Raw genomic sequence first — 15,500 nt, forward strand, 5'->3', positions numbered from 1 at the left:
CCAAAAGTTGGTAACGGTTTTAGCAAATATTTTTTATGTTTGTAAAAAAAAAAAAAAAAAAAAAAAAACTTTTCATTTGTTTCTTTCTTCAAGGTAACTTTTTAGCATCACTCCTTATAATCTGCTTAATATAATACTGTATATTCACAGCACATTTAATCTTCCCAGTCTTCTAAACACACAAATATTCAACACGCATCACTTACTCGGCTGTTGCGGCATATCAACGTTTATTACTGTATCAGCTGTATCAATTTATGTTGCCTGTTATCTTGAAAATGATACTCCTGCATATCATACTCGGCTCTGATGCCAGTGATGCATCACACAGCTGTAATATGCTTGCTGGAGTGAAAAGTGTACAGGTGCTCATTTTTGTTTTCTTTTCTTTTGTCCCAGATTGCCTTGCACTTTGACTAGGGTGTTGAAGACATTTTGAATCATAGAAAAAGCCTTGAGCTCTTGAAAGCACACAGTCTTAGCCTTAAAATACAAGAAAATCTAATCAAAACTGATGGTGAGTGACTAACTTAGAGGAGTGTTCTGACACTAGTTACATTTGCAGACTGGTGCTTTACCCAGGAGTTAAAAGTGTTCAAAATTGGGAAGAAGAAATATCCAATGAAGCATTATTTCTTTTTGTCATTCAGAACACAATGACTGTTATGGACTTAAATTTGCTTACACATCTGGTGATTCTCTCACAGATGTGTGTAAAGGCAGACAGCATCTGGCTCCTAAATGAAACATTAGCTGACGTCTGTTACGTCACTTAAGCATTAGCATGACGTCCTCACTGCTCACAGATTTAAAGCATTACATCACTCCAAATTAAGCACAATGGAGCAAGTTTCTCCCACAATCACTCTCAGGCTGTTTTTGATTGAGCAACTGAGGTCAAAACTCAACTCCTTTCAGTAGGCCTACAGTTGCTTCTGCAAATCCTTTGGTTTTCCATTTACAAAAAGACACCAGCCATGCTTCCCTAAGGCCTTGCGGTTTTAGGAAATGGTGTTTTTGAAAGCTTGCTTTAGAATTGTATTTCTCCCTCATGCCATTCACTCTTTTGTATCTAACGCAGCACAATTTATAGGCAGGAATGCTCAAGGTTTTAATGAACGTTTAAAGCAGTAGAGAATCGATAAATTCCCTTTGTATCAGAATGGATGCCTTCAAATTGCTATCAGTTGAGTGCTTTGATAACAATGAGGCTTTTTATGTGATTATAAAATCGAAAATATATTTCATGAAATGTTACTGTAAAAATGCACTTTATTAAAGAATGAAAGTTGTTTTTTATTCCATTGTGGAGAAAATGAGACGACAAATTGACACATTTACAGTTTTTTAAAGAAGTTTGTTTTCAGGTCAGATGTTGATGGTTGAGGTGAGCTGTTTAAATATCAAATCTCTGTTAAAAAAAAATTATAATCACTTGTTAATTAATTACAGAACTAACCATGAGCAGTTAATTATTTCAACTTAAATGATATAAAACTGGGTCTTAATTACATATATGAAATGATTAACTGAGGTTGCACATTCTGTATATGTAATTGATATTTAAATAACTTATTTTTGCTTTTACATCAAATGTAATTATTAGCTGTACTATACATCATAGCAATACTCTTTCTCCTATAGTTAGTGACATGCTTCAGTGATGTAAAATATATGTATAAAAATTATTTTATCTGGTTTAAGTTCGCTAATGATTGTCTATAAAGGTTTTACTTGTGTATTTACAAACAAAAATGTCTTAAAAAATGTGTCCCTTTGAGGTGTAATAAAAAATATCCTACACCGACTGCTCTCCCGTACTCTGTATTTTCAGCCATTACTCCAGTCTTAAGTGTCACACGATCCTTCATAAATCATTCTAATATTCAGATCTGGTGCTCAAGAAACGTAACTATCAATGTTGAAAAGAGTACAGGTTTTTATGAATATAAAGTTCAAAAGAACAGTATTATAAGACTACAAAACACTAGCAGTTATGTCAATGACACAAACCCATTGATCTATTTTTTAAAACTTTATCTTCATAAAAATGAGAGGGGGATATACCTATAGGGACCAATAGTGCATATAGTTGATGCCTTATTGCATCAGTAACTGAAGTGACACTTAGATCATTTATTATTAAAGTACAAATAAATTATCTTGACAATAGTATCAACAGTACTGCATGCAAATAAACATCCACATTTGAGAACAAATTAGGAGACAAACTATTCTTTCTTTTACTTTAAATCTTTGATAAAATAATTTCAAAACCCTCAGGAAACTATATATCCAAAATGGGCAGACAATAACAAACACAGCTTGAAGCTAAAGAGGAGGCCTATTTTTGCCCTTGCTCACGCATTCATGATTATATTTCCAGTGGGTTAAATAAAGATGTAATTTCATTTGATTTAGAGTGCCTCACTGAAATAAAAGTTATTGCGTTGCACTATAAATGAAACCATGACTGCTTTTATCATTCTAACACTTACTTACATGGCTGGAAGAGTCCAATTGAGTTTTGCTTGTTCAAATTGTCAAAAACTGCTCAGTCATGAATTTGATTCTTGGCCGAATATTTAATTAAGTTGTTTCTAATTATTGCTGTTGTCTTTAATGCCCTTTGCTTCAGAATAACAGTATGACATGGAAATTTGGCTCCAAATGCACAGCTGTTTTTACAGACAGATAGATAGTTAGATGGATAGAGCACAATTATTTGTTGATCTTTTTTATTAAATGTGTATTTAAAAATAAAAATTGCATTCATTTAAAGGGGTCCTATTATGCTCTTTTACAAAGTCTTGATTTTGTTTTGGGGGGTGTACTAGAACAGTCTCTCATACTAGGTTGTTCAAAAACACATTATTTTTCACATTTTACATTATTACAACACCTCTCTCCCCAGTCTGGCATGAACGGCTCGAATAGTGCCTGTATCAAATGAGGGCCCGCCTTCTGAAATACGAAATGTGCTGTGATTGGTTAGCTGGGCCAGTGTGTGTTGTGATTGGTTAGCTGGGCCAGTGTGTGTTGTGATTGGCAGCACTCGGCACCTGGTTGGGAAATGTCACGCCCCTTCCCATAGCCGCCTGCGAGCTTCAGTGTAAATATTGCGTCAAAATCAAATCAATTTGAGCGTGATTTAAACCTGGATGATTGTAACCACTCTAAGTTCGTCTCCCTTGGGAAAGCTAGAATGTCTCCGACATAGTGATAACACTCGTTGCCTTCTCTAGTGCAGCTCAACCAGGTCTCGTCCCATTCGTCGATATTTGTGATATCACAAATCCCGGAAAATATGCGTTGTAGTCCAAACGAGTCGTTCGTTGTAGTTTTTGAAAAGTGATTTCTGTTCAATAAAATATCTCCTTTTGAATTGGACTTTGAGCTTTGTAACTTTGCAGGTCTTTTTTATGCTCAAACAGCAACATTACAGACTAACTAAAGTTGAAAAAGTGAAAAAGCATAATAGGACCCCTTTAAAATAATTAGCGATTTTGCAGCTAAATGTGTGTGTTGTAGGCCTATTAGTTTTCCTCAGACTGCACTGAAGCTTTCACGCGTCTTCCACCTGGTGGTGCTCAGCTGCACACAGCAGCGCGTGAGTGTGAGTCCATCCTCCGGTTGAACTTTTTCCTCCACGTTCAGTAATCTGACACCGACCCTAACCCCAAAAAGCAGAGGATGGATTCCCAACTTCATTCGCAAAAATAGCTCAGCCAGAGCAGGCGAGAAAACACGACCGAGCGGGGGGCGAACATCTGAACGCGTGTGCTCGCGTGCATCGATCTGTGAAGTGACTTTAGTTTTTGTTTAAATGTTGACTAAGAAGTTTGTATCTGAAGAGGCGGATGGGTGACGACCATTCTCGGCGCTTCCATGTGAGGAGACGATGAAGAATTACAGCAGCAGTCCCCGTCTAAACAATCACAGCGCGAGTCACAGCACGGATCGGAACAGCAGGAAGAGATTCTGGTTCTTGGCTCTCGGGCTTCGCTTCTCTCTGCGCGATTATGGTTTCTGCATGGCCACACTGCTGCTCTTCTGTCTCGGCTCACTGTTTTACCAGCTGAACGGAGGACCCCCTAAAGTTCTGCTGGAGATCAGGCAGTATCTCGGTAAGATTCGCTTTCACCTGCTGTCTCGTCACGGCAGCAAAGTGTCCAACATTTCCGCTGTGTGTAGCCGAGGTTTCTGCGCGTTTTCTTGTTTAGGCGTGTTTGGACAGGTTTGCTTTTTTTGCGTCCTCACCTTTACGCAAATGAAAACGTGTCTGAGATCAGACGGGTTTGGGTTGTGAGGCTGTTGGGGGATATTTACATATCCGAAGAGTTCGTTTAAAGAGACAGTTTGCCTAAGTCATCTTAGAGTCACCCTCACAAACCTGTTACAAACTGTGTGACCGCAATGGGATGTTTGGCAGACAGTCTCGGTCACCATTCACTTTAGATGCATCTTTTTTCCCCCCACCAGATGAAAGTGAATGGGGACTGTGCGAAGTCATGCGGGTTTGGAACAACAAAAGCTTGTGTAGTAGCTGCATGACAGAATTTTCAGTCTTGATGAACAAGGCCTTTCACTTATAATAATATAGAATGAAGAACTGTTTGTTTTTCTTATTCAGTCTTTATGCATTTGTTTGTTGCCTTTAAACACAAGCAGTATATGCCTGCTGATATAAATTAGAGATCAGGTTTCCTCTGTCAAAAGAAACTAATCCATATTCATGGTGCATTTATGTTAATGCAACAAGCATCAACTTGTGTTTGTTATTTCTATAGTTATGTACAATCTGTATATTTAACATTATACTATAGTTTGCTGAAAGGTATGCTATTCACAGGTTAGAGGCAGATAAATGCTTTGATATAAGCTTAAGCTTTGATTTAGGGTTTGGAAATATAGCCTATTTGTAGTCCATACTAGATCAGGGCTAGCTGTCATACAGGCAATAAAATGACAACTTCTTTAATAATTTTTTGTTTAATTATTGTTGAAATGTTTGTAATAGGCAGGTTAATGCCATGTTCCATTGGGACAAAGAAAAAACAATCACTGGTGTAAAGTGTGAGTATTTCTGCATTTAAGTTGATTTATGTTGAGCTGTCATGTGCAGAAATTTGCAGAAGGGCTGTGAGAGCAAGAGCGCATCGTGTGCTGTCATAAAGAGCAGTCTGTGTCATTGTGTTGCTATGAATGTTATTGAAAATAACATTACCATGAGCAGTCAAGCTTTCATTCTGCTAGTGTGTTTTTGAAAGAGGTCAGTGCTCTTCTTAATCATTTTAATTATGTAATGTGCACATGGATCAGCCGTCTATACTTACCTTCAATTCATCTATAATCTGTCAGGTCATCTTAACACTATAAAGGCTATAGACATATTATTGGGATTTATAGGGTGTCAATTGATATTAATATGCATTTAAGGCAAGTAGAAAATTCTGACTAGTAGCCTATTTCATATGTCAGACTTTACAGGGTTAATATAGATTCCATAGATGGAAAGATGGAAACCAGTCAGTTATTGTCTGAACAGTGAACCAAAAATACATCTTATTGGAACGGGAAGTTCAACCAAAACCGAACTTTGTCATCATTTACTCCCTCTCATGGTATTTCTGACTAACATCTCCTTTTTTTGTGCCACAGATTAAAAGAAAATCATACATTGTTGTAACCGCAAGAGAGTCAGATGGCTTCATTTTAATTTTTAAAGGTGAACTATTTCTTTAAACAAATGCAGCGATGCATTCTTGAGGTACACTTCAGCTTTTTCCAAGTGGCTGTTAAGTGAGTTCTTAACCACTTTCATCTGTCATCTGCTCAAGCCTCACCCTTTACCATCAGCACCTTCACCAGGAGCACCCATGGTTGCCAGTCAACTCTTAAACTCCCCAAAACACGGTACAAAGATCCAGTCTTGTCCACAGCAGTAGCTTTGTAGTGTTATGGCCACGTGACATGTGCATGTAGAGAGATCTGAATTCCTTATTTCAGCATTGTGCGTATATACATGGCAAATTTTTTGCAGAGTAGATGTTCTGGATGTATTGTGGGAAATGATTGAACAAATGTGACCCTGGACCACAAAACTAGACATAAGGGTAAATTTTTCGAAATTGAGATTTATACATTATTTGAAAGCTGAATAAATAAGCTTTCCATTGATGTATGGTTAAGATAGGACAAATTATTATTTTTTTTGGCTGAGATACAACTATTTGAAAATCTGGAATCTGAGGGTGCAAAAAAATTAAAATATTGAGAAAATCGCCTTTAAAGTTGTCCAAATGAAGTTCTTAGCAATGCATATTACTAATAAAAAATTAAGTTTTGATATATTTACAGTGGGAAATTTACAAAATATCTTCATGGAACATGATTTTTACTTAATGTCCTAATGATTTTTGGCATAAAAGAAAAATCAATCATTTTGACCCATACAATGTATTTTTGGCTATTGCAACAAATATACCCCAGCGACTTAAAACTGGTTTTGTGCTCCAGGGTCACAAATGAGCTATGGCCAGCCAGGGATGTGCTGCGCTCATAAAGCCAGGCAAAGGAAAACAGTTATTCTCTGCTGGAGAGTACACAGAGTAATATTTGTTTTGGCCACAGAAACACACTCTCTCTTCAATCTTCAATTTCAGTGTGCTTCATTAGCACAAAAAACTCCACAATGGTATTGCCAGAGCATTTGCAGCTGCATAGAACGAGAAATTATCATCAAATAGTTAAAAAACAGTGCAAAAAATCGAGTAATATTAACAAATAAAAACATTATAGTGCAAATTAAGCTAAAATATAATGAAATAAAGCAAAAGTGGGTAAAGACGTAATATTGCTTGAATAAGTCATTAAGAAAGAATGAAGAATAAGACTAATTGTGCCAAAAACAGTGATAATGAGCTTGTGTTTAGTGATGGAGACACAGACTCCAGTCAGATCACTCACTGACCCTCATACTGTGGTGACAGGCTCATGCTGGCACAGTCCTTATTAGTGTTCCCCTCATAAGACACAGTTTCATTGTTTAGTACATTATTAAATGTGTGGTGCATCAGTGTATTTAATTTCATGATCAACTTTCCCGGATATCTGTGTATTTTGTCAGAAAGCGCAGTTCTGTCTTGGGTTTGGTTTGATGGCAGTGTGGACACAGTTTGTCTGCATGTCTCTTATGCTCACACAGTCTGCATTTATTTGTTCAAAATGACAGTAAAAACAGTTATATTATGCAATATTATTACAATACCTTTTTCACTTTAATATATTTTCAAATGTATTTGTTCTCAAAAAGGCAGAATTTTCAGCGTATCAAAGTTGTTGCTTAATATTTCAAAAGAACAGCACTTGTTTGAAATAACAATCTTTTGAAACATTATACATGTCTTTACTTTTACTTTTGATAAATGTAATGCATCCTTGCTGAATAAAACTTTGTAATTTCTTCAAAAAAATAATGTAATGACCCCAAACTTTTGAATGGTGGTGTAATTGGTTTTTGTTGTGTTTGTAATTTGTTTGACAATATTGTTCTGGTCCAGAGTGTCAGGGTGATGGTGGTTAGTAGGTGTTAGTGAAATTTCAGGACTTAAACTCCAGACCAGAGAGAGAGAGAGAGGGAGAGGGGGGGGGGGCTGGTATGCAGTGTATTAATGGGGGTCACTGAGTCTCTCTCTCTCTCACTTTTGATGCAGGAGGATGAGCATCTGTCCTGTTTACTTTAAGAGCAGGTGTTACTTTTGGCTGGGCTGTGATTCGGTGTGTGTACACTAAGCAAACACGTGTGTGTAAGTCACTCTCTTGGATGGTGCTCAAGTGCAATGCTGTTATGTAGCTCGACTAGTGTGAGGAAGTTCAAGATGGTAATACGTCTTTCCACTCCAGTGGTACACCTTTACCTTTCAACTAGTTTTCACTTGTTGTTCATGATCTGTGGTTTTCAGATCAGAGGTTGAAGTTTAGTGTTTGTGCATGTATTTATACACTACAGTACTGTTTGGGGTAATCGGTTTATTTCTCTTTTTTTTCCAAGATATGAATACTTTTATTCAGCAAGGATTGGCAAATGTGTCTTGAGCACCAGTCACCATATTACAATGATTTCTGAAGGATAATGTGACACTGAAGACTGCAGTAATGAGTGCTGAAAATTGAGCGTCAGAACTGAATTGCATTTTAAATATTAAAAAAGTTATTTTGAATAAAAAATAATACTATTTCACAATGTTACTGTTTGTACTGTCTATCTGATCAAATAAATACTGCTTTGGTGAGCATAAGAGACTTCTTTAAAAAAAAAAAAACTTACGAGCCTAAAACCTTTGAACGGCAGTGTAGACTGACTAGAATCATTGGAATGTTTTGGCAAACTGAAAGAGGGACAATCTTTGCTGTTATGCTCGTAAAAGGTGGACGTGAGTCTCATGTGTTTGTGTTGCTGTCTGAGGACTGTTTATGACAGATTGTGCAGATTGGGCGATTCTTTGTGACTAATAGAGGGTCATAGAAACACTGGGTGTCTTTGTGCTATTAATCATAATTTGTTATGTTGCCTTGACTTTCAGACCTTCTTGGACTATAAAATCACACACATACACACTAAAATACTACTACTGAGAGGTTTTTATGATTGAATAATCCAGCCAATTTGCAGAATTATCTCTGGTTAATATGGATTAGAGTGGAATATTAGAAGGCTACAGACACTCGCATAAACACTCTTCAAGAGATTAACTTGATCTTCATTGATTTATTGTATGTAAGCCATCCTGCTCGTAAAGATCTCCACTCCTGAACAGTTTGAACTATAGGAGAAACTCAAAAGAGATTAATTGAAATGCTTCTGTCTGTCAGAGCCATGGCAATGGCTAACAATGAGCTCAAATGGTCATCTATGGATCTTCTGTTTCTAAACTCATGGATTTATGGGAGCTGACTGGATTATGAAAAATAAGACCGATTAAATGAAAAATTGCAAACATTGTTTTTTTTTATTGGTTTATAAACGTGCCATCTAAAATCTTGCATGGCCAAAGTATCCACAATGTAACCTTTTTTTCTCAACCCTTATTCAATTGAATGTCTCTCTTTCTGAATGTGTCCACTGTTCAAGAGCATGCCTTGACTGATTTACTGGACCCATTTAGAGGGGGAAAAAAACTAAATGAGACAAAGCTATAGGAGCAGCACGTTAAGAGTTTAGCCAGATGCATATGACAGTCACATTGGAACAAGCTGCTGTATGCACTGTCGTAAACTCTGCACACATTGATCTCAAACAGAATCCCCATAGAAACACCTTTGCTTCACAGTCTTTGCTGTTCATAATCACATTCATAAGAAGTGTTAGCAATGTTATATAAAAGTAGACGCACAAACAAGCGTGTAATCCTCATTTAGATGTCAGTCTCTGCCGAGCTTCACTTATGTACCTGAGATTTTTGGCAGGTCCAATCTTTGCGTGCTTATGCGGCCTGCTTTCTGCGCCCAGCTAAAGAAACAAGGGATTGATTCTAATTTTTCTTTCATTTATTCATCTTACTCTCCCCCGGCTGACAGATTTACACGGTGACTCTCTTAAACTCGCAGGCCAACTCCTCCAGAGTGGCGCAGGTGGGAGCTTTTGCAGCAGGAAATGAGTCCGCTGAGCTGTCAGTCATATTTTGCTGGGCATTTAATGTAAACAGTGTAAGTTGTTGGTGGGCGTACGGTTGTCAGATTGCCGACTTGTTTGAGTATTAAAATCCCACATTACTAAATAGTATCCTATAAGAGTGGAAAAACAGAGAGGGGTTTATAGATTCTGAAAGGACTGGACGGCAGGCAATGTGGATCTATGATTTGACATTTGAACTTTCAGTGAAATATGTGCATAGACAGAGGGAGGCTTGCTTGCCGAAGTGGTTTCCTGAATGTTTGACTTGGACAAATAGCCTTTGTAAGATCAGAGCTCCATCATTTTCTCACTGTTTCATATACACTGGCTTCTTTCTTTTTCTTTATATAAGCTATTCTTTTATGTATGAAATGTGTAAATGTAATAATATTCTGTGTGAAAGCTATATTCATATAGGCTCATTTAGTGCATTTGGTTTCGAACAAAGCCAAAAGTGAATTTTTGCCAAAAATGTACCTATAATGTACGATTCACGATAGTTTCCAGCTGAAATGACCACTAGTGGTGGTAAAACACCAACAACTTGCATTTCTTTTCAAGCAAATTCTGATTACAGAGGCAAATAATTGATGAATAAATACTTATTTTCATGTGGTTACTTGCAAATTACTGTTCTCTAAAGAAAACACTTGCACCATAGTGCATGATTTGTAAGGTAGTACATTTTGAGATTTGCGTTGCATAACCAGCTCCATATTTAGGCTATGGCTTTTCTGATGTAGTAAACTTGCTTGATGATAGCTCACCTACAGCATTGCTCAGGTACGAGTCAGGTGAACCATTTGACTTGATAAATGAGCTTGTAGAAGCAAGCTAAAATGGTATTGCAAATGCGTTTTTATCAGACGTTTGCTTTTGTTAACACTCTCAGTTAGGTTTAGTGTAGGTGATTTTCAAATGCAATAGAGCAGTGCCTTTTAGCGCCACTTGGCGTTTAATTTCCGAAGTGGTGCAAAAAGTACAACAGCTAATTTAATAAAACACTGACAGATTCACGCCCATCTGTTTCAAACTGAATGCACTTTTTAGAGCAGATCACTGAGAGTTTCGATTTGAAAGTGCTGTGAAACTTGCAAGAGGGAAAGTAATATCATTTTGCAGAAATGTTGCCACAAGCACTTTTTTCCAATTTGGATTGAGTCTGAGTTGGACAGCATGGAAATGTAATGCAGATCCTACACATATCAGCGGAAGTATGTGTCTGTCCCTTTTAAAAACCCAAAAAAAAAGCCCCATCTCACTTAACTTCTAAGTCTAATACCTTTTAGTTATTGAACTAATTTAGTAATTTCACAGTTTGAGAAAGAGGATAAATGTTACAGACTGCAACTGCAAACATAAATTAAACAATAGGCCTACTTTTTGTTTGCAGTTTTGGTTTGGACCATTTATCCTGTTTCCCACACTACAAAATTCCAAAATTAGTTCAATTACAGCACCTAATGATTAATAAAACCCCAAAGTCATTAAAAATTTATTCTCCAAGTCAAATACAGAATTGTTTCAGATGAAAGCAGCTACACCCCAATTTCTCTGTATTGGAAACTTTTTCCTGTTATTATACTCTACTCTTGACTATTCAATGGCAAAACTGTCCACATTGAACATCAATTCTAGCCACTAGTGATCTTGAGTCAAATTTGGAAAATGTGATGAAATATGTATCACAGTGACTCATTGACGACACTTGAAACAGAAGGAGCAGTGTTGTTATTCTGTACACCTCTCTTTGGTATGTCTTTTGGAGCTCAGCTCAAGTGCTCCTGTTACTCCTGCCATTGCTGTGTTGAGTTCGGAGAAGACAGTCACATATTTTGGCAGTGGTCTGTCAGTGAGGATCTTTTAGGTGAGGGGGATATGCTAGGTGTGGTATTTCACATCTGCACAGACTCCTTCTCTGAGAAGAACATCTCGCAAATCGGTAAAAACACATTTCAAACTGTGATTCTCTTACTCGAACCAGATGTTGAGGAAGTTGCATTAGAGTTAATGATAATAATGCATTAGATTTTAAGGTAGCCTGATCGCCACCGTGTTTTGAATTAAGAAGCTTGTGCCTTTTTCCCAACTGTTTTCCTTGCAAAAGGTTGATGAGGGCACAGCTGGCATCTGCGCAAACGTGTGGGTGGCTCAGTCAGTGGTACTCTGGGTGGGGCACATTTACCAGTGCCATTAACACACCAATTGAAGAGCATTCCTGAAAACTTGCTTGTTTGAAGTGGAAATTCATTCCTTACGTCCCTTGTCATTCCTGGCCCCCAGGAACCTAAGATCCTTTTTGCGTTGTGTGTCATCTGTTTCTTGTCAGCGGTTTTCTCTTCAATGATCTTCAGAGATTCTTTGAGGGGCATTTAGATTTTAAGTACCAGATTTTACAGTTTGGACTGAGTTGTTGATCTCCTCGATGCAATCCTGAATCTCTTCTACCACAAGATGGAGAACATTCCAGAAGTTATGTCATCCTCAGATCTTTCCAGCTTCATCCTGAGAACATAATCCACAAACTGCCTTCCAACAAGTGTTTCCATTTGAGCTCGTCTTTCTTTGTTAATGCTATTTAAGGGTGCCAGAAAAAGGTGTTTTATGATAGCCATCTTCAGATAGGTCTAATTGCTCAGTAAAATGGTTATGAAGATGAAGTGCTCTGGCAGATCTCTATATCTTGTTTGGAAGGGCCATCTGCCCTGCTTTACAGTTTGCAAGCCAGCTCTGTTTTACTAATTTACTGCTTGTGAGAGAACAGAAGTACCCGCTCTAAAATAGTAACCTTAAATATATGCTGGGTAGATAGGGCAGCCATGCCCGACTCTTTGTGTGTAACCGCTCTGCGCTTCTTGGGCAATGTGTATGTGTCCATGTCGTGTGTGCACGCCTCTGAGCTTTCATGTTTTATGTAGGCCAAGATATGTAAGTGGCAAGTTGGTTGTTTTCAATTTTTCAGTTTTTCCACAGTGCCAGCTTATGTATGTTCAAAGTAATTTGGTTCAATCTTTGCCATCACTTCCTGCATGCCATGTGTTCACCTTATTCACTGATTCTCAGTTGTTATGCCTTTTCTGTTCTGATAGGTTCACAGACAGCTAGGTAAAAACAATACTGAATGCAAATAATGAAGTTATATTTAATAATACATCATTATTATTTAAAAGGAGAAGAAAACACTTTCCATATATTTTACTGCTGATGTCTAAGGTGTCCAAAGAAGTTGGACCTTAGCTCACCAAGGCTGCATTTATTTAAACAAAAATGCAGTAAAAAGAGTAATATTGTGAAATGTTATTACAATTTAAAATAACCATTTAAAATGTCATTTATTCCCGTGATGGCAAAGCTAAATATGCTGATATGGTGCTCAACAGTTGATTAATATTTTTGTGGAAACTGTGATACATTTTTTCAGGAGTCTTTGATGAAAGTTTGAAAAAGCATTTTTTTGGAATAGACATTTTTTGTAACATAAATGTCTTTACTGTTTGATTGATTATTCTGAACTATTTAATGAGTCCCTGCGGGGTCATTTCTTTTAATTTCTTAGAAAATAAAAAACCTCATGCTTGTTGGCCTTTAAAGAGTCTACATCAGCTGCATCAGCTGTAAACCTTGGCATCTGTCATTACTTTTAACAACATGTCTGTGAAAGTCCTTGGGTTTCGTCAGTGGCTATTTCCAGCAGCTTGCAAGGGATGGCACAGTTAACATTGTTCATATACAGTACAGGGGTTGGACATCTAGCACAATAGGGAAAGGCATGGCATTGCAGCTCAAACCACCACTGATCCACCCCCGTGCTTTACTCTGGGCACGCAGCCGTCCGAGTTGTAAGCCTCTTTAATGCTTCTACACAAAGTAACTCTCCCGGATGTGGGAAAGTGAAGGTGGACTCATCAGAGAACAATACATGTTTCATATTGTTCCAGATTTGTGCAGCTGGCATCACCGAAACCAACATTTGGCATAAGTGACCGAAAGTTTGGCTATAACAGCCCGACCATGAATATTGGCCCTGTGTAGCTCCCGATGAACAGGTTTGTCTAAATTTCAGAAAAAAATGTTGATTTGCATTAAAAACGAATATGCAATTAACATTTCTGTTCTTATTTAAAACACTTTGGTTTAAAATGATGATTATAGATTTATAGGCGACATCCACTTTCATTCTTTGAAAGAGTGTGTGCCTTATAAGATGACTTGAGGATAAACAGCATTGCTGTATATATTTGCACATTAATTTGATATTGAGCAATATTGATTACGTGGAACATTTACTACAGCAGATGCAGATTATTAAACAACACCACAAAATATTTTACATCTTATCGAGGATAATCTTGCTTTCTTCACACATTTACGAGCTCAAGTTGCACAAGCCTGCATGATTTTTTTGCTATCAGGAAACTGTATTTATGTGCTAGTAGTGAGTGAGTGTCAGTGCAAATTCAGTGTGAATGTCTTTGACCTCTGAATCGTTTGTGTTCCTCATTTAATGAATCTGAAATCACTTCTCTAGCATGCTTTGAAGTATCACTGCTCACCTCATCTTTCCATGTCACTGCACTTAGGTCATGCAGTAGAGTTGTGTAGTTTATAGTCTTAAACCCCTTTCAGTAAGGAAATATAAAAATATTTCATCTCTGTGGTTAACATTATTTAAAGTGACTTGCCTTTTGTTCTGCAAAACAAGTAGGCTATATTGTTCTGCAAAATGTATATGAGTATATATACTGTAGTCATACCTCAAACATGAATGTCGAAGCCACTGTGTTGTTAAAAATGTAAGTTGCTATCGAGTTACATGAGGGCTACAGTGGTTGCCCGATTCGTCAAGCACATAAACTTACATACTTTCACTTATTTTTAACCACAGACTATATTTTACCCATAAATCTAAATCCTTTTTTTTCTGAAAACCCATTAAAAGTTCTAGAGGGACTCCATGATGAATCAACATCCTAACAAACTGACATTTGAGTGACTGAACAGCTCTATTAATTTCATCTCGTAGCAATTACACTAAGCTTTAAGAAACACTTTATCCTAAATTGAACATGCTGTCATTACAGTACATTAAATCTGTATGATTTTCTTTATTTTGTTATGAACAATAATAGTTTTCTGTCTGTTTCCCACTTGAAACTAGACTTCAGAAGACTTTGAATACAGCATATAGCACAAGTGATACTGATCACTTTTATGACACCTTTGTGGTGTTTTGTACTTTTGGGGGCTTATCAACTTGCCTTTCACTTTTAATGTATAAGAATGAGCTTCATCAAGCTGTTTGATCTGTCATGAGGCTGTGTGTACTGTATATGTATGATCATAATATTTGGAGTGATTAGTACTTCGCTGATTATGAAGTTCATAGAAGTCATATTTCTGCTATAAACTAGTGTAATTTTACCATGTTTGTATGTGTATTAAATTTAAATCAGTTGACAGGGCATGTCAACAAAAATAAAAAATTGTGCATCAGAAAGTGTTTGTAGTGTATAGAATTTTGTGTGTGAGGGGAAAAAAAGAAAAAGAAACATTTCTTTTGGACTCCTCAAGAACACGGATGTGATAAATGAACATAGGAATTAGGCAGATCAGACAGTATTAACAAGGAAAAGAATGAAATGCCTAGCGGAAAGGGGTGACGGATATTTCCAGACATAAGGAAATTGTGCCATGATGAGAACATTTTTGTTTCTTTGGTGTTTATACATTCTCTTCCAAACATGTGTCTGCTTTTTCCACTGTTTTCTTCTGCTCAATCCAAGTCATACCCTTTACTTTCTCTCTTTGTGTCTTTCTCCACCTC

General features: G+C 37.1%; 1 protein-coding gene across 1 annotated transcript in view; it reads left to right on the plus strand.

Moving 5' to 3' along the window:
• The first annotated feature begins 3,525 nt into the window (after positions 1-3,525).
• Positions 3,526-15,500, plus strand: part of LOC107601186 (uronyl 2-sulfotransferase) — a 46,075-nt gene continuing 34,100 nt past the window's right edge. Inside the window, exon 1 of the mRNA XM_016293253.1 lies at positions 3,526-4,127. Coding sequence (XP_016148739.1) covers positions 3,902-4,127 — 226 coding nt within the window. The 5' untranslated portion in view covers positions 3,526-3,901. The remainder of the gene's footprint in view (positions 4,128-15,500) is intronic.

Source organism: Sinocyclocheilus grahami, unplaced genomic scaffold, assembly GCF_001515645.1.
Source record: "Sinocyclocheilus grahami isolate Dianchi unplaced genomic scaffold, SAMN03320097.WGS_v1.1 scaffold301.1, whole genome shotgun sequence".
Taxonomy (NCBI): domain Eukaryota; kingdom Metazoa; phylum Chordata; class Actinopteri; order Cypriniformes; family Cyprinidae; genus Sinocyclocheilus; species Sinocyclocheilus grahami.